Raw genomic sequence first — 18,906 nt, 5'->3', positions numbered from 1 at the left:
AATTGGCATAATTTGGATGTGCTCGTGAAAACAAAAATGTGAAATGAAACACAGCATAGAGTATCTCTGTCCATTGGAAAGGTCAGTGTGCCTATCATTTATTCCTAATACTGTACTTTCAAAAAATGTCTTACCTTTAGGAGGAAAGTGTCATAATTGTGAGTCATTCGCATCCTTAAGCAATATTACGCATATTCCCCCAAAAGCACATCATCAAGAATATTTGTGTGCATATAATAACAATGGATTCACGGAGTGCTTTGACACTTAGGTGCTCTCAGTGATTTACCGTCACTCACTGGATTCCGTTAGTAGAACACCATCAGTGTTCTATTAAATTACGTAGACCAGTGTTTCCCAAACCTGTCCTCAAGTACCTACAGCCAGTTTTGAAGTACTGGAATAGATCAAATTGGCTGGGGGTACGACACTGAGTTTGCTTCCCAAATAGCACCCTATTCCCTATATAGTGCACTATATCTGACCAGGGCCCTATGAACCCTAGTCAAAGTAGTGCACTACCTAGGGAATAGGGTGACACTTGGAACACAGGCTGATATTGACCGTCTGATGCCGGCCCTTCGAGTAAGTCCCTCCCTCCTTTCCTCTCTTCCCTCTAGGCTGAGGTATCAGTAGAAGACGAGGACACGGACATCCATGAGGATGACCTGTCCATCAGTGAACTCCTGCCGGGGTTTGACTGCAGCGGCGACAGCTTCAGCCTGGAAAATCTGGCTCCGGGAGACTACCGAGGAGAACTGGACCTGGACTTTAGCGCACTGCCCAGGTACATAGCACTGTTCAGGTCCTTTAGAAGAAAACGTGGTCAATGAAAGTGTTTATAGTGCTTTATACATTTTAGGCCAATAAATGCTTATTAATTGTAATGGAATTGGTCATAAAGTGTGATCATGAAAGTCTAATCAAACCTGTCAGTATTTATACCCTTTTCATGCTACTGAATGGTAAAATAATATTATGTAAGCCAACACAATATGGTTCTGGTCAGCATGAGGGTCTGAAGTGTTTTGGAGTGCTGCTATTTCTTCATGTGTGTTCTGGTGGATGTGTGTGCCTGGTTTACCCCACCAGTCTCGGCGAGGAGGAGAGAGACGAGCTGATGGAGTCTCGTTCTTCCCTTCCTCCGTCACCCTTCTTCTCGGCAATCCTGGCGGCGTTCCAGCCGGCGGTGTGCGATGACGCCGACGAGGCGTGGCGGAGACACATCAACCAGCTGGTATCCGACTCAGACGGCTCCTGCGCCATCTACACCTTCCAAGTCTTCTTCTCCTTCTTCCAGGTAGATGGTGGATTCACATTGCTCACTACCTGTGCTCTCCCCCCTCTGTGTTTCTTTTTTACAGCATGTGAAACAGCATCGTTGGTGGTCGAGCACAATGTTAAAGCTGGCTAGCGAGAGCTTCCCTTTTCTGATTGGTTATCACAAAGTTGTGTTCCTGAAATTCGCAACTATAGTTGCCAACAGTCAAATCTTCGAATGTCGCTTCGTGTCTCCTTCCATTGAAAATGATATATTTATTTTTTGTTGTTGCTGAAACTAGTAAACCATCTGAATCTGTCGTAACAGCCAAAGAGACCTTCCGGTACCGCGTCAGGACCTGGTAATACAGATCCCAGTCTGCATCTCAAAAGACACCGGGTGTGTCCCAAATGGCAACCTGCATTCGGGAAAGTATTCAGACCACTTAACTTTTTCCACATTTTGTTACGTTACAACCTTATTCTAAAATGGATTAAATAAACATGTTTCCTCATCAATCTACACACAATACTCTATAATAACGTAGTGAAAACAGATTTTTAGACATAAAAATAAAAAACAGATACCTTATTTAGACTCGAAATTGAGCTCAGGTGCATCCTGTTTCCATTGATCATCCTTGAGATGTTTCTACAACTTGATTGGAGTCCACCTTTGGGAAATTCAATTGATTTTACATGAGTTGGAAAGACACACACATGTCTATATAAGGTCCCACAGTTGACAGTGCATGTCAGAGCAAAAACCAAGCCATGAGGCCGAAGGAATTGTCCGTAGAGCTCCGAGACAGGATTGTGTCAAGGCACAGATCTGGGGAAGGGTACCAAAATAATTCTGCAGCATTGAAGGCCCCCAAGAACACAGTGGCCTCCATCATTCTTAAAAGGGAGAAGTTTGGAACCACCAAGACTCTTCCTAGAGCTGGCCGCCCAGAGTCATCTGGGGAGAAGGGCCTTGGTCAGGGAGGTGACCAAGAACCCGATGGCCACTCTGACAGAGCTCTGGAGTTCCTCTGAGGAGATGGGAGAACCTTCCAGAATGACAACCATCTCTGCAGCACTCCACCAATTAGGCCTTTACGGTAGATTGGCCAGACGGAAGCCACTCCTCAGTAAAAAGCACACGACAGCCCGCTTGGAGTTTGCCAAAAGGCACCTAGAGGATTCTCTGGTCTGATGAAATCAAGATTAAACTCTTTGGCCTGAGTGCCAAGCGTTTCGTCTGGAGGAAACCTGGCACCATCCCTACGGTGAAGCATGGTGGTGGAAGAATCATGCTGTGGGGAATTTTCTTCAGCGGCAGGGACTGGGAGACTAGTCAGGATTGAGGGAAAGATGAACGGAGCAAAGTACTGAGATCCTTGATGAAAACTTGCTCAGGACGGGTCACCTTCCAACAGGACAAATACCCTAAGCACACAGTCAAACGCAGGAGTGGCTTCGGGACAAGTCTCTGAAGGTCCTTGAGTGGCCCAGCCAATGCCTGGACTTGAACTCAATCGTACATCTCTGGAGAGACCTGAAAATAGCTGTGGAGCAACATTCCCCATCCAACCTGACAGAGCTTGAGAGGATCTGCAGAGAAGAACAGGAGAAACTCCCCAAATACAAGTGTGCCAAGCTTGTAGCGCCATACCCAAGACGACTCGAGGCTATAATCGCTGCCAAAGGTGCTTCAACAAAGTACTGAGTAAAGGGTCTGAATGCTTATGTAAATGTAATATTTCATATTTATTTATTTGCAAATGATGGGGTATTGTGTGTAGATTGATGAGGTGGAAAAATTATTTAATCAATTTTAGAATAAGCCTGTAACGTAACAAAATGTGGAAAAAGTAAAGGGGTCTGAATACTTTCCAAATGCACTGTATGTCATTACACTGTTTCATTTTTTAGGATCCCCATTAGCTATTGAACATGCAGAAGCTACTATTCCTATGGTCCACATAAAACATACAAATACATAAAGTACAGAACAGTAATAGACAAGAACAACATAAGATATTACATTAAATTCAAAATACAAAATAAGGGTTATACATTGAACAAAAATATAAACACAACATGTCAAATGTTGGTCCCATGTTTCATGAGATGAAATAAAAAATCCCAGAAATTTTCCAGACGCAAAATGTCAGTACTTCCATGGCCTGCATACTCACCCATTGAGTGTGTTTGGGATGTGACCGACGTGTACGACAGCATGTTCCCGTTCCCGCCAGCATCCAGCAACTTCTCACAGCCATTGAAGAGGAGTGGGACAACATTCCACAGGCCACAATCAACAGCCTGACCAACTCTATTCAAAGGAGATGTGTCGCACTGCATGAGGCAAATAGTGGTCACACCAGATACTGACCGGTTTTCTGATCCACGCCCCTACCAACAGATGCATATCTGTTTTCCCAGTCATGTGAAATACATAGATTAGGGCCGAATGAATTTATTTAAAATGACTGATTTCCTTATGAACTAAATCAGTAAAGACACAAAGAGACAAATCATATGTACATTTTCTTATATACAGTACAGTTAAATTAGATCTTTAGAAAGAGGAGAGGCGTGTGATACAAGATGTTTTTTAAAGCCAAACATGCTTTTTACCTGAGTAACCTCTGGTGGCAGAGCTTTGCACGATGGCATGGCTCTATACATAACTGAGCGACGCATTACATCGTTTTGGGGAGTTTGGTACCTTGAAGAAACACATTGTGGTGTGTCTGGTCTGTTTGAAGTCTATGCAAATAGATTATAAAGTGGTTAGGCATTTTCAACACACAAATGTTTCTTAAAAAGATTAGAAAAATGGCGCCGAAGAGGATGGCTGACGTTTTACATGCCTGTAATAAATTGTGCTATTTTGTAAAAAAAATTGCGTTGTTTGTAACATATTTTAAAAACTTATTTTGCACATAATGTTGCTGCTTTCGTCTCTTATGACCGAAAATAAATTCTGGACATCAAAACTGGGATTACTCACCACGGACTGAAAGAAATTTTTTCTTTAACGAGTCCGACGAGAAAGATATACTGCTCTCCCTGGAACAGGCCCAGATTCACATCATTTGCATGAAGAAAAGACGGAGGAAAAGAGGACGCAGATCAGGCTGCCTTATGAGAATCCGTAGGCGAGCGAGTAAACTCCCCTTGCCATCAATTCTACTTGCTAACATTGCAATCATTGGAAAATAAAAATGGATGACCTACGATTATCCTACCAATGGGACATTAAGAACTGTAATATCCAATGTTTCACCGAGTAGTGGCTGAACGACTACACAGACAATATAGAGCTGGAGGGATTTTCAATGCACCGGCAGAACAGAAGCTACTTCTGGTAAGACGAGGGGTGTGGGGGGGTGTCTTTTTGTCAATAACAGCTGGTGCGCGATATCTAATATTAAAGAAGTCTTGAGGTATTGCTCGCCTGAGGTACCTTATGATAAGCTGGAAACCACACTATCCACCAAGAGAGTATTCATCTAAACTCAGCAAAAAAAGAAACGTCACTTTTTCAGGACCCTGTCTTTCAAAGATAATTCGTAAAAATCCAAATAACTTCACAGATCTTCATTTGTAAAGAGTTTAAACACTGTGTCCCATGCTTGTTTGATGAACCATAAACAATTAATGAACATGCACATGTGGTACGGTCGTTAAGACACTAACAGCTTACACACGGTAGGCAATTAAGGTCACAGTTATGGAAACTTAGGACACTAAAGAGGCCTTTCTACTGACTCTGAAAAACACCAAAAGAAAGATGCATAGGGTCCATGCTCATCTGCGTGAACGTGCCTTAGGCAAGCTGCAAAAGAGGCATGAGGAATGCAGATGTGGCCAGGGCAATAAATTGCAACGTCCGTACTGTGAGATTTGCTTCTCCAAACGTGAAACCCACATCGCGCCGCGTATGTTAAAAGGTATTGCGTGTTAAAAGTGATATGACAAATCTTTAGGTCTAGGCTACTAGGCCCACAGAGATCATATATGAAATGAATAGGGATTCTATAGGCCTATGTAATTCTATAATTAAACCTAGGCTATAAAAAAAATTGTGTGCGTTCTTGGATGTCCCGTACCTGTAAGAAATTAAATCTACTTTCACCCCGTACTGTACTGTATTTTTCAGTGGAAATTGTTATAAGTACTCCTTGTGCAATCAATGTTTTTTGTTTGGCATACATTTTTAAGTAAGAAATCTGAGTCTCAGCGTTACTGTGGAATTAGCCACCACCAACCCCCGAAAATCTTATAATGGAGATGATCGTGACAACCAACCCCACATTCCATGTGACAACCATCCCCCTGAATGCTAATTAAGATGTTTGTTATCACATGGCTTGACCTAGGAACTCAGAAATAGGTTTGAAATGTAGCTCTCCCGTTCCTATTTTCATCAAACATAAATGTTCATCGATACACCCATAATTCAAACAATATCAAAGAAAATACTTTATTTTTTTACTTTCACCTATGGGAATGCAGAAATTCCCCTCACCTAAATTTTTTGCCATGCTGACATGGATTGACCTGGTGGAATCACACATTTTGACCTTAAAATTACTAGCACCATTTAGACTGGGACTAATTAACACTGTGACAACCAACCTCGGTCTCCCCTACATGTTGTTGTATGGATGGCCCCAGCGGCAATCAAACTCACAATTCTAGCACAGATAGAACAATGAGCCAGATATTTCACCGGATATGTAAATGTGAAGCATCTGGTTGGCGTTTCCACTCACTACCAAATATGGTGATGAGAGCAAACCCAGTGGCCGGCAGTGGGAGAAGATGGAGCGAGATCGATTTTGGCCGATATTCTGCGAATGTTCTCATCGCTGAAACATTTGATCTCCATTTCTGTTTCCAAAATGAAAATCTGTAACAAACAGTGGACTGCGTTTTATACCCTTTGCCAAGTTTCTAAATAATTGCGTTCTTTAGGAGTGCAAGGGCGAATTGAGTTATTGCACACGTGCACTTTAGAGTAGGCATTCCCTAACAGAAATATGCAAATAAATGGTAGAACATGCTAATGGGATCTCACTAGCTCGTGCTTGGTTCTTCCCACCTTGCTTGTTCTACCCACTATGATTAATTTGCGCCCATTGGAAATGGTTGGTCTATCTTGGGTTAGTTATAAAAAATCTTTGATTTTGGCGTTGCAAGCGCCGTGCTCTACCAACTGATCCACATGTGTTCGTTTTTTTTGCTTTTCAGAGTATTCAGAGCAAGTTCTGCTCCCTAACCTGCGATGCTGCGGGTTACCTAGGAGATGGCCTGCGAGGGATAGGTTCCAAGTTCCTCAGGTCGTCCCAGATGCTGATCTCATGCTCCGAGTGTCCTACGCTGTTCGTAGACGCTGACACCGTGAGTAATAGATCAGCATTTACTAATTATATTATATTCATGTGTAATGGGTGTAACTTGTGGTATTTTGGTAGATCAGCAATTAATTAACTTCTATACTTCAGTTTTATAATTAGTAGTGTAATGCAATGCCCACGTTTTTTATATTACGTATGTACTGTATGTATTGTGTATATTTTTTGCTGATGTACGATTTTCTCATGTACAATCTTATCAAACAATAACAATGTGTCATTAGACCACTCTTTTGGTCACCCCAAGTATAAAACAAAATGGTTTCCATTCCCCAGATCATCTCCTATGGGCTCCTGGAGAAGATTAAATTTAGTGTACTGGAACTCCAAGAATATCTGGACACTTACAACAACAGGAAAGAAGCAGCCATAGCTGTAAGCCCTGATACATGAGTTGCTGTTACTACATGTTTTAAATACACCCGGTTACCAAAGTCACCTTGGTACAGCCCGAAGAGGATGGACTCTGTGTCTGGTTTCTCTCGAGGTTTCTTCCTGCTAACAAGTTTTTACTTAGCACTTCCGCTTTCTCTTTGTCTCGGCTGAGTTACCTGAGTTACTTTTTTTTTAAACCTAAGTTACTTTTTTTTTAACCTGAGTTACCGCATCCCTGAGTTACTTTTGTGACAACTGTTGGTGTTGAGGGCTTTATACCTTTGATTGATTTGATTGATTGAAGTACCAATGTTTCATCAACTCCTCGTGCAATTCAGAATATGATGTTACAATAACTCCCCCTTTCCTGTCCCACAGTGGTTAACCAACTGCAAGGCCACCTTCCCCAGAGGCAGTGGGGGTGTCATGATTACCAACCAGCCGGGGGAATACGAGGAAAAGGTAGGACCTCTGTCCACGGGTGTGCTTGCATACTCCCTTAAAAGAACTAAGCTTGAAAAAAGCGGCAATAGTACTAATTGTCCATCTTGAGACGCTGTAGCCACTTCTCAAAATAGTCTGAATTAATTATGAAATTTGACGTTTTTGCAAAGGAGATCTTAAGATGTTTGGTGCAGTATTTCTCAAGTTAAATCATTTGCATGGAAACAAGTCTTCTCTTGTTGAATGACAACAAGCACTTAGTTTAATAATCCTTACTGTTGACCAATTACCGATGAAGGGGCATAGACTTCGGCTACCAACTTCGGCTTGCCTCGGAAACATCCAAAGACCAAAACTAACAAAAACGTCACAAAATGTTGTGATAATACACTGAACAAAAATATAAATGCCACAATTTGGATGCACTGAGATACCGTGACGAGATCCTGAGGCCCATTGCCGTGCCATTCATCCGCCGCCATCGCCTCACGTTTCAGTATGATAATGCACGACCCACGTCGCAAGGATCTGTACACAATTCCTGGAAGCTGAAAATGTCCCAGTTCTTCCGTTGCCTGCGTACTCGCAAGACATGTCACCCATTGAGCCTGTTTGGGATGCTCTAGATCGGCATGTACGACAGCGTGTTCCTGACAATATCCAGCGACTACACACAGCCATTGAAGAGGAGTGGGACAACATTCCACAGGCCACAATCAACAGTCTGATCAACTCTATGCGAAGGATATGTCGTGCTGCATGAGGCAAATAGTGATCACACCAGATACTGACTGGTTTTCTGATCCACGTCCATACCTTTTTTTTTTTAAAGATATCTGTATTCCCAGTCATGTGAAATCCATAGATTAGGGTCCAATGAATTTCTCAGTTGACGGATTTCCTTATACTGTATACTTGATCAAATATACTTGATAAAATATTTGAAATTGCTGCATGTTGCTTTTATATTTTGTTACTGGTTAATTGGTTAATGAGGCCTCTTGTTATTGGTTAGTCAGAAACTAAACGTTTTGTAGACAATGGCAAAGATGAGTGACATGAATAATGCTTACTTATTGAGACTTAGTGGCTAAACTAACCAATTTGTTCTCAGTACTATTGCCTGTTATGTATGCTAAACTGACAGTATAACCCAACGTAAAAAAGCTGTATCATTTTGATATTTCTGGAAATTGTCATGTTGGAGAATGATAGATACTAGAAGAATTATGTTCTGTCGTGTAGATTTCAGATACAGTATGTTCTATTTCTCTGTATACTGTTCTCACACATTACTGGCATGAGAGGGTACTTCAGATCTCAACTGATCCTTTCACATTTCCTGCCTTTCGGTTACTCTGTGGTAACTCTGTGAGTGAAATACTTACATTTTCTCCTTGAATATCATCATGACCTCCAGATTTGAGCTTGATTCTGGGCAACCCCTGAGTTGCAGCGCATCACATTGACTCCCTCATCCCAATGTGTAATGTGGCCATTTTGACTCTGCTGGGAAGGGGAGCAGTAGGCTATGTGCTAGTCTGTTAGTGCTATCATGCCAACTCTTGTCACTCATTGTAATGTTTGGCTTGGCAATGAGCAATGGCAAGAGTATACATAGTTCTGGGACCAGGCTAGGGAAGCAGGTTCTGCTAATACACGGATACATCAGTAGCCTCGTCCCAGATCTGTTTGTGCTGTATTGGACATGACAATGACTACAGGAGTTGGCTAGCACAAACAGATCTGGAACTTGGCAAATTTGCAGAAAACATTAAGACTTGCATTATAATCCCAAAACATCCAAATTTAAAGATATATAAATGTCAGCCTTATAAATATTGAGTGAAATATTAAGTCAAGTTTAAAACGGCTTTGAGACTCCCAGCAGAGTCCTAGTGCATTGAAGATAGTGACAAGGCAAAACCGCTTACTTGTTTGGCTTTTTAAAAAATCACGGGACCACCCGGCTTTCAGTCCCTAGACTTCAGCTGGTCCTTTCTCCTCACTCTCACTCGCATTCTCTCCCTCTCTCTGATTCTCCGTCTCTCCTTCTCTCTATCTCTCTGTTCATGTGTCAATAAAATGAACGCATTTTATGACTTAGGCTTATACTGTTCACCTAACCCCGGACTGCCGATAGTTGCATGCCTGCTATTGATTTTCGATATCTTCCTTTCACCTCTCTCTTGTCTTGTAACACGCTTGCTTTGTAGCAAATGGAATTTCTGGCAGTAAGTTCAAAATGACTTATTCCTATTTTCTGATAGTGCCCTGTCTAAATTAAGCTGGGCAGTGTCTCTTGCTCACTGTTAATATTCTGAAGTAGTTTAATAAAAGGAAAAAATAAAATGTTCTCCCTTATATATTCACCCATTGTGATTTTTGTATTAACTTGTATTTATTCAGGGTAGCCCACAAAATTGTTCTCTCAACGTGAATAAAAATTTAGATTACAATTAAAACAAGAAGAATAAAGTATACAATATTTTACAAGTCAGTTATGAACAAATTCTTATTTACAATGACTGCCTAGGAACAGTGGGTTAACTGCCTTGTTCAGTGGCAGAACGACATATTTTCACCTTGTCAGCTCGGGGATTCGATCTAGCAACCTTTCGATCTAGCAACTGGCCCAACGCTCTAACCACTAGGCTACCTGCCGCCCCATATGACACATTGGCGGTGTTACCAAAGGATATTGCCTGGCATCATCCAAGATGCTGAGTTGATGATAATAGGTCTTTGCAAAATAAATAGGCCTACAATATTGTACCATGGCCAAACCTACTGCTTCTTGGTGATGTCAATAACACTACTAAAGCCAACATTACTCAAGTAACATGTTCACATGTAGCTGTACCTTCTTTTCTTTCAATTGAGAAACCAATAGGCTATGTCAAAGTGTAAAATAAATTGGAATGAAATGAGCATAGAGTATTTTAAACGCAACAAAGTAATACAACTTGAACAGAGTTTCAACGAGTTGTTGTTGACCGCCATTTTGTTTGTGTGTTTGTGCAGCAACTGGAGCTGTGTCAACGACTCTACAAGCTCCACTTTCAGCTGCTGCTGCTCTTTCAGTCCTACTGTAAGCTGATTGGGCAGGTCCATGCTATCAGCTCTGTCCCAGAGGTAAGGCTGTTGGAAGTGCCCAAAATGACAATCTATTCCCTATATAGTGCACTACTTTTTTGACCAGAGTGCCATGGGCCCTGGTCAAAAGTAGTGTACTACATAGAGAATAGGGTGCCATATGGGATGCATTCATTGTCTATGGTGATATAGACAGTAATCTGCTTTATTAACAAAATACTTTGAGACATTTACATTGTGTTAAACACTTAAAGGAAAGGTTCACCCATTTTTTTTAATGTTATATATTGGTTTTGTGCATCATGAGTATTCTATCGATTCCCTGGGCCAATATTTTCACGTGTATCAGCGTTATTGGCGTTAAAGCAGGCAGAGATCCAGTCGGTATGACGTAGCACTTTGATAAAGTCGCTCTCACTTCACTGGAAGTTAATAGGAATATGACTTTTAGAAAGCGAAAACGTCTATCCTACATGTCCGATTTCACTACTGGCCAATGTCAAAACTCGGGAGGATATCTTCTTTCGAATGAGCCATTGATAAGGAGGATGGGATCCATCCGCATTATAAGGCCGCGTTGAGACAATGGCTTATCAATAACCCAAGCACAGATCAGTTAATCCCTACTAGTGTGTCACTGAGTTGTCATAATAATTCAGCAAATGTACAATATCCCAGGGAAGTTGGCAGACACAATGTAAGTAACCTGTAAGGTGAAATGCACACCTGTTGTATTCGGCGCACGTGACAAAAACTTTGATTTAATATGTAATTTATGTCCTTCTAACTGACCTGAATGCCTCTGCTGATCCTACAGCTATTGTAGGCAGTAATCATGTGCCTGCCTATGAACCAGAGTTATACTGTTAGCACTGAGGCGGTGTGCCCTAGTAAGAAGTCCACTGTGGACATAAATCACATGAGCATGTCTACTTCTGCTAAGCTTCCCAGTAAAGGAATGAAAAAATCAAGCATCCCAGAAAAGTGCAAAAAAATTGCCAGCAGGGGTTCTTCAATTAAATGTTCAGAGCTTATGTCGCGACCGTTTGTGGTAGATGTTGGCAGATTGTGGCAAATTGCATCATTCTGTCATTGCACCACACTATCACAAATAAATGTTTATTTGTCACATACATGTGTTTATTTTTTATTTTACCTTTATTTAACTAGGCAAGTTAGTTAACTTCTTACGGCTGAAATCCCGCTAACGGGATCGATATGACAACAGCCAGTGGAAGTGCAGGACGCCAAATTCAAACAACAGAAATCTCACAATTAAAATTCCTCAAACATACAAGTATTTTATACCATTTTAAAGATAAACTTGTTGTTAATCCCACCACAGTCTCCGATTTCAAAAAGGCTTTACGACGAAAGCACACCAAACGATTGTTAGGTCAGCAACTAGTCACAGAAAAACACAGCCATTTTTCCAGCCGAAGAGAGGAGTCACAAAAGCAGAAATAGAGATAAAATGAATCACTAACCTTTGATGAAGATCATCAGATGACACTCATAGGACCTCATGTTACACAATACATGTATGTTTTGAATGGATACATAACGAATTACTATGGGAATAAATATAACTGAATGACAGAAATATTGGAATAAATTAGGCTAATGCAATTGAATTCAACAAATTGTTGCTTACTGAAACACCCAAAGTCGTCCAATTGTTATAATTGGATTTGAAGCAATAGCTTCCCCGCGTGTGAGACGTGTGAGACAAGCATAAGGACTCGTCTTGATAAATCAATCAGATTTGTTTTCCTTCTTTTCACTGAATCTCCATTTGGGTATTTGTTAGCCTACAATTAGGGTGTGGAAATGTTAGGATTATTTTGCTCTTCACTCGCAGTCGCTTAGTGGCCTAGGCCTACTCCCGACCGGTCACGTTGTACAGCTCCATATTTTCCTAACGGAAACCCTGATGCCTACATAGGCTACTGTAAAATACATTTGTGTTTTTCTTTGAATGGAAACACCATAATATTAATCGATTTAATTCAGCTAAATTTTGAACAGTATAAACAGCAGAACAAGTACAATAATAATTTACAAATAAATTATAATCAATCCCATATAGTTTGTTGTAAGAAAAAAGGTTTTAAAATCTCTAGTACAGCCAATATTAAAAACAGTCAAATGCATTTGTGAATTATATCGCTTTAGCCGACATTTTGCGGTTTATTCATTGTTTAATTATTCAAAGCTCCCTTTGTTATTTTGTTTTATAACTAAAAACAGCTACAGTAAACAGAACTCTTAGGTCTACTGTACAGCTCCATGTCATTTCAATAACTTAGCTTCTCAAAGATGCCCTCTGGTGGTCGAACTAGCATTAATGGCAACAATGGCTGACAGTAAAATACTTTGACGTCATGCACTCCAACGTGCCATACCATTCCGAAGCACCCCGCAAGCTGTGCTGCGGGTATGACTCAACTTTTAAAGGAAGAACCACTGTACATTAACATATGTAGCTTAAGAAACAAGGTACATGAAATCAATAACTTAACAGTAACAGATGACATTCATATTCTGACTTTCACTGAATGAAACTCACTTAAATAATACCTTTGATACAGTGGGAGCAATACATGGTTATAACATATACAGAAATGCCATTGGTGAAGGTGTTGGTGTATATATTCAGAACCACATTCCTGTAAAGGTTAGAGAGGATCTTATTTTAAATACTGTTGAGGCATATGGCTACAGGTTCATCGTGTAAGAAGCTGCTATAAACCACCAAGTGCTAACAGTCAGTATCTGAATAATATGTGTGAAATGCTTGATAGTGTATGTGAAATCAACAGAGGTATATTTAAATATTGACTGGCTTTCATCAAGCTGCCCACTCAAGAAAAGCTTCAAACTGTAACCAGTGCCTGGAACCTGGTTCAGGTTGTCAGTCGACCTACCACGGTCATTACAAACAGCAAAGGAATTAAATCATCAACATGTATTGATCACATTTTTACAAATGCGGCAGAAGTTTGCTTTAAAGCAGCATCCAAATCCATCGGATGTGGTGATCACAATATAGTAGCCATATCTAGGAAAACCAACTTTCCAAAGGCTTGGCCTAATATAATATATAAGAGGTCATACAATAAGTTTTGTAGTGATTCCTAGGTTGCTGATCTAAAGACTATTTGCTGGTCTGTGGTGTGTAATGAGTAGCTACCAGATGCTGCACTTGACACATTTATGAAATTGCTTATTCCAGTTACTAATAAGCGTGCACCCATTAAGAAAATGTTAAACTGTTGAATCCCCATGGATTGATGAGGAATTGAAAAATTGTATGGTTGAGAGGGATGAGGCAAAAGGAATGGCAAATAAGTCCGGCTGCACAACCAATTGGCAAACATACTGCAAATTGAGAAATCATGTGACTAAACTGAATAAAAAGAAGAAACTATACTATGAAACAAAGATGAATGATATTAAAAAGCTTTGGAGCACCTTAAATGAAATTTAAGGCAAAAAAGCAAACCCCGCCCCATCATTCATTGAATCAGATGTCTCATTCATTACAAAACCCAGTGATATTGCCAACTACTTTAATGATTTTTTCATTGGACAGATTAGCAAACTTAGGCATGACATGCCAGCAACAAACGCTGACACTACACATCCAAGTATAACTGATAAAATGATTAAAGACAAGCATTGTAATTTTGAATTCCGTAAAGGGAGTGTGTAAGAGGTGAAAGAATTATTGTTGTCTATCAACTATTACAAGCCACCGGAGTCTGACAACTTGGATAGAAAATTACTGAGGATAATAAAGGGACAATATTGCAACTCCTGTTTGTCATATCTTCAATTTAAGCCAACTAGAAAGTGTGTTCCCTCAAGCCTGGAGGGAAGCAAAAGTCATTACGCGACCCAAGAATAGTAAAGCCCCCTTTACTGTCTCAAATAGCCGACATATCAGCCTGTTACCAACCCTTAGTAAAGTTTTGGAAAAATTGTGTTTGACCAGATACAATGCTATTTTACTGTAAACAAATTGACAACAGACTTTCAGCACGCTTATAGAGAAGGACATTCAACAAGCACTTACACGAATGACTGATGATTAGCTGAGAGAAATTGATGATAAAAAGATTTGAGTTGTTTTATTAGACTCCTGTGTGACTTTTGACATTATTGTCATCCCTACTGCCTCTGATCTGGCAGACTCACTAAACACAAATGCTTCGTTTGTAAATGTAATGTCTGAGTGATGGAGCGTGCCCCTGGCTATCCGTAAATAAACAAATAAATTGTGCCGTCTGGTTTGCTTAATATATGGAATTTGAAATGATTAATTATTTTACTTTTACTTTTGATACCGAAGTATATTTTAGCAATTGTATTTACTTTTGATACTTAAGTATATTTAAAACCAAATACTTGTCGACTTTTACTTAAGTAGTATTTTACTGGGTGACTTTTACTTGCGTAATTTTCTATTAAAGTGTCTTTACTTTTACTCAAGGATAAATTTGAGTACTTTTTTCGACCACTGTGTGTAGCTACGTTTGCTCGCCAGCCAGCCCATAGAGAGAGCATTGCATTGTGGATTTTGTAGTCGACCTGAGCTGCAACCGATTTCCACAACGACATTCCATGTTGCTACCAACTTTATTATAATGTTCACAAAAAATATTGCTCTGACATATTCATTTTTAACACTATACATTAAAAGAATGAGTGGTTTTGGGTGGATTTTTCCTTTAAGGCAATAGATTGATTCTCTATCCCTACCTCATGGGTTTATTGATGTGTAAAGAGCATGTATTAATACTACATTTATTATTTTAATATTTATATGCCAGTCAGCAGACATTTTTACCGAAAGCAACTTAGAGTAGTGTGTGCATACATAGCTAGCCCCATCGGGAATTGAACCACTGACCCTAATGTTTCAAGCACCATGCTCAACCAAGTGAGCCACATTTAAGACTGAATGGTGGGATCTCCCGCTCAGGAAACCATGTCTTAACCATTAGGTCCAAGAGGAAGTTACCTCTTGAGCCGAGGGTGACGCTGATTTTAAGTCACGGGCGGGGCTACGTCCTCCCGAGAGCGTGAGTCCGACTCACCTCCACTATACTTCCTCTCCCTCAGCTGATGAATATGTCCAAAGAACTGAATGAACTGAAGGGCAGTCTGCGGGCTGCAGCAGCCTCCGTGACCTCCAGTGACCTCCAGGCTGCCCAGGAGACATGCTCCTCCTCTGAGCCCACCTTCCTCTCCTCTGAGGCGGCTGTACAAGCCATCCTGGAAGCTCTGAAGAACCACGAGTTCACCACGGCCATCCGCTACATCCGCGAGTGCAGGTAAAAAGAGAAAATTGTGTATTGCATTTTATTTGTGTGTTGTGTTGCCGTTGTTTTGAATCCTTAAACTGATTATTCGGGCGGGAACCTCGTTGGTGGTAAATATAAATATTTAAATATTGTAAATGATTGTAAATGAAAAAAGCCATAATAATGCTTAAATGTTGATTGGAAATGCTTAAATTATTACAAATGTTCTAAATGCTTTTTCTTTTCTTTTACCCTTATTTTCACGATGACATATTGAGACCTAGTTCTATTTTCCAAATGAAACCTGTGTAATACAGTATAAAAAATACAATATATATATATATATATAGTTGAAGTCGGAAGTTTACATACTCTTAGGTTGGAGTCATTAAAACTCGCGTTTCAACCACTCCACAAATTTCTTGTTAACAAATCACAGTTTTGGTTAGGACATCTACTTTGTGCATGACACAAGTAATTTTTCCAACAATTGTTTACAGACAGATTATTTCACTTATCACAATTCCAGTGGGTCAGAAGTTTACATACACCAAGTTGATTGTGCCTTTAAACAGCTTGGAAAATTCCAGAAAATTATGTCATGGCTTTAGAAGCTTCTGATAGGCTAATTGACATTATTTGAGTCAATTGGAGGTGTACCTTTGGATGTATTTCAAGGCCTACCTTCAAACTCAGTGCCTCTTTGTTTGACATTGTCACGTTCTGACCTTAGTTCCTTTGTTTTGTCTTTTGTTTTGTATGGTCAGGGCGTGAGTTGGGGTGGGCAGTCTATGTTTGTATTTCTATGTTGTCTATTTCTATGTGTTTGGCCTGATATGGTTCTCAATCAGACAGGTGTTTTGTGTTGTCTCTGATTGGGAGCCATATTTAGGTAGCCTGTTTTGTATTGTGGGTTATTGTCTATGTTATGTTGCATGTTAGCACAGTGTTTATTATAGCGGTCACGTTCGGCTTATTCGTTTTGTTGTTTTTTGTTTAAGTGTTCTTCATTAAAATTGAAGAATGTATTCAAACCACGCTGCGCTTTGGTCCGCTTCTTACGGCGATCGTGACAGACATCATGGGAAAATCAAAATAAATCAGCCAAGAAATCAGCCAAGAAAAATAATGGTAGACCTCCACAAGTCTGGTTCATCCTTGGGAGCAATTTCCAAAAGTCTGAAGGTACCACGTTCATCTGTACAACCAATAGTACACAAGTATAAACACCATGGGACCATGCAGCCCCCATACCGCTCAGGAAGGAGACGCGTTCTGTCTTCTAGAGATGAACGTACTTTGGTGCGAAAAGTACGAATCAATCCCAGAACAACAGCAAAGGACCTTTTGAAGATGCTTGAGGAAACGGGTACAAAAGTATCTATATCCACAGTAAAACAAGTCCTATATCGACATAACCTGAAAGGCCGCTCAGCAGGGAAGAAGCCACTGGTCCAAAACCGCCATAAAAAGCCAGACTACGGTTTGCAATTGCACATGGGGACAAAGATCGTACTTTTTGGAGAAATGTCCTCTGGTCTGATGAAACAAAAATAGAACTGTTTGGCCATAATGAACATCGTTATGTTTGGAGGAAAAAGGGGGAGGCTTGCAAGCTGAAGAACACCATCCCAACCGTGAAGCACGGGGGTGGCAGCATCATGTTGTGGGGGTGCGTTGCTGCAGGAGGGACTGGTGCACTTCACAAAATAGATGGCATCATGAGGGAGGAAAATTATTTGGATATATTGAAGCAACATCTCAAGACATCAGTCAGGAAGTTAAAGCTTGGTCACAAATGGGTCTTCCAAATGGACAATGACCCCAAGCATACTTCCAAAGTTGTGGAAAATGGCTTAAGGACAACAAAGTCAAGGTATTGGAGTGGCCATCACAAACCCTGACCTCAATCCTATAGAACATTTGTGGGCAGAACTGAAAAAGCGTGTGCGAGCAAGGAGGCATACAAACTTGACTCAGTTACACCAGCTCTGTCAAAATATTTGACCCAAGTTAAACAATTTAAAGGCAATGCTACCGAATATTAATTGAGTGTATGTAAACGTCTGACCCACTGGGAATGTGATGAAAGAAATCAAATCTGAAATAAATCATTCTCTCTAATATTATTCTGACATTTCACATTCTTAAAATTAAGTGGTGATCCTAACTGACCTAAAACAGGGAATTTTTACTTGGATTAAATTTTTACTTGGAATTGTGAAAAACTGAGTTTAATTGTATTTGGCTAAGGTGTATGTAAACTTCCGACTTCAACTGTATGTGTGTGTATATATACAGTAAATAGTGAACAGGTCTCAAAATCAACACCTATGGGTACACCCTTATGCTCTTCAAATTCAGACTCAACCCCATCAATCACGATGGCCTGAGTTCTGTCACTAAGATAGTCATGAAACCATGAACAGACCTGAGAGCTCAGACCTATCGAGGACAACTTATTCAATAAAATAACAATCAAAAGATTTTGACAGGTCCACAAACAAAGCAGCACATTTCATTTTAGTGTCCAAAGGATTGGACAAGATCATTAATAACTGAAGTGGATGCTGTAATTGTGCTGTGCCCAGGCCTAAATACATTTATCTGTTTTTTGTTTTTTTTTAAGAGCAAAGTTGTAATTTTTCTAAGGATTCAAGAATCTTAGCTAGAAAAGGAAGCCTTGAAATGGGGCGATTAAGTATTAAGATCACTATTAACCCCACCATTTATGTAGTGGCAGCACAAGAGCTGATTTCCATACTTTTGGAATATTTGCTGATAGCAATGTCAAATAAAAAATGTGTGTTATTTCACCAACAATGATGGGCGCTGCACACTTAAGCAGACCAGGATCCAATTGGGCTGCCCTGTGAATTTCTTGTTGTCGATTGCTAGTAAAGCAAACATTTGTAAATGGCCTAAAAAAGCTTTGACTATCATTTATCTGATTCAGCAAGTTTTCCTTATCAGCATCCATCACAATATCATAGTGAACATGCTTAGAAGTA

The 18,906-nt window shown here is 40.2% G+C and overlaps 1 protein-coding gene across 7 annotated transcripts in view; it reads left to right on the top strand.

Moving 5' to 3' along the window:
* Positions 1–18,906, top strand: part of LOC129821727 (protein furry homolog) — a 222,270-nt gene that overhangs the window by 199,169 nt on the left and 4,195 nt on the right. For all 7 annotated transcript variants that reach the window (XM_055879325.1, XM_055879322.1, XM_055879326.1 and 4 more), the window contains 7 exons: positions 621–787; positions 1,093–1,300; positions 6,508–6,657; positions 6,948–7,046; positions 7,425–7,508; positions 10,515–10,625; positions 15,714–15,925. In XM_055879325.1, coding sequence (XP_055735300.1) covers positions 621–787; positions 1,093–1,300; positions 6,508–6,657; positions 6,948–7,046; positions 7,425–7,508; positions 10,515–10,625; positions 15,714–15,925 — 1,031 coding nt within the window. The remainder of the gene's footprint in view (positions 1–620; positions 788–1,092; positions 1,301–6,507; positions 6,658–6,947; positions 7,047–7,424; positions 7,509–10,514; positions 10,626–15,713; positions 15,926–18,906) is intronic.

The sequence above is a fragment of the Salvelinus fontinalis genome, chromosome 24 (assembly GCF_029448725.1).
Source record: "Salvelinus fontinalis isolate EN_2023a chromosome 24, ASM2944872v1, whole genome shotgun sequence".
NCBI classification, from domain to species: domain Eukaryota; kingdom Metazoa; phylum Chordata; class Actinopteri; order Salmoniformes; family Salmonidae; genus Salvelinus; species Salvelinus fontinalis.
This window is presented reverse-complemented; position numbering and strand designations above follow the sequence as displayed.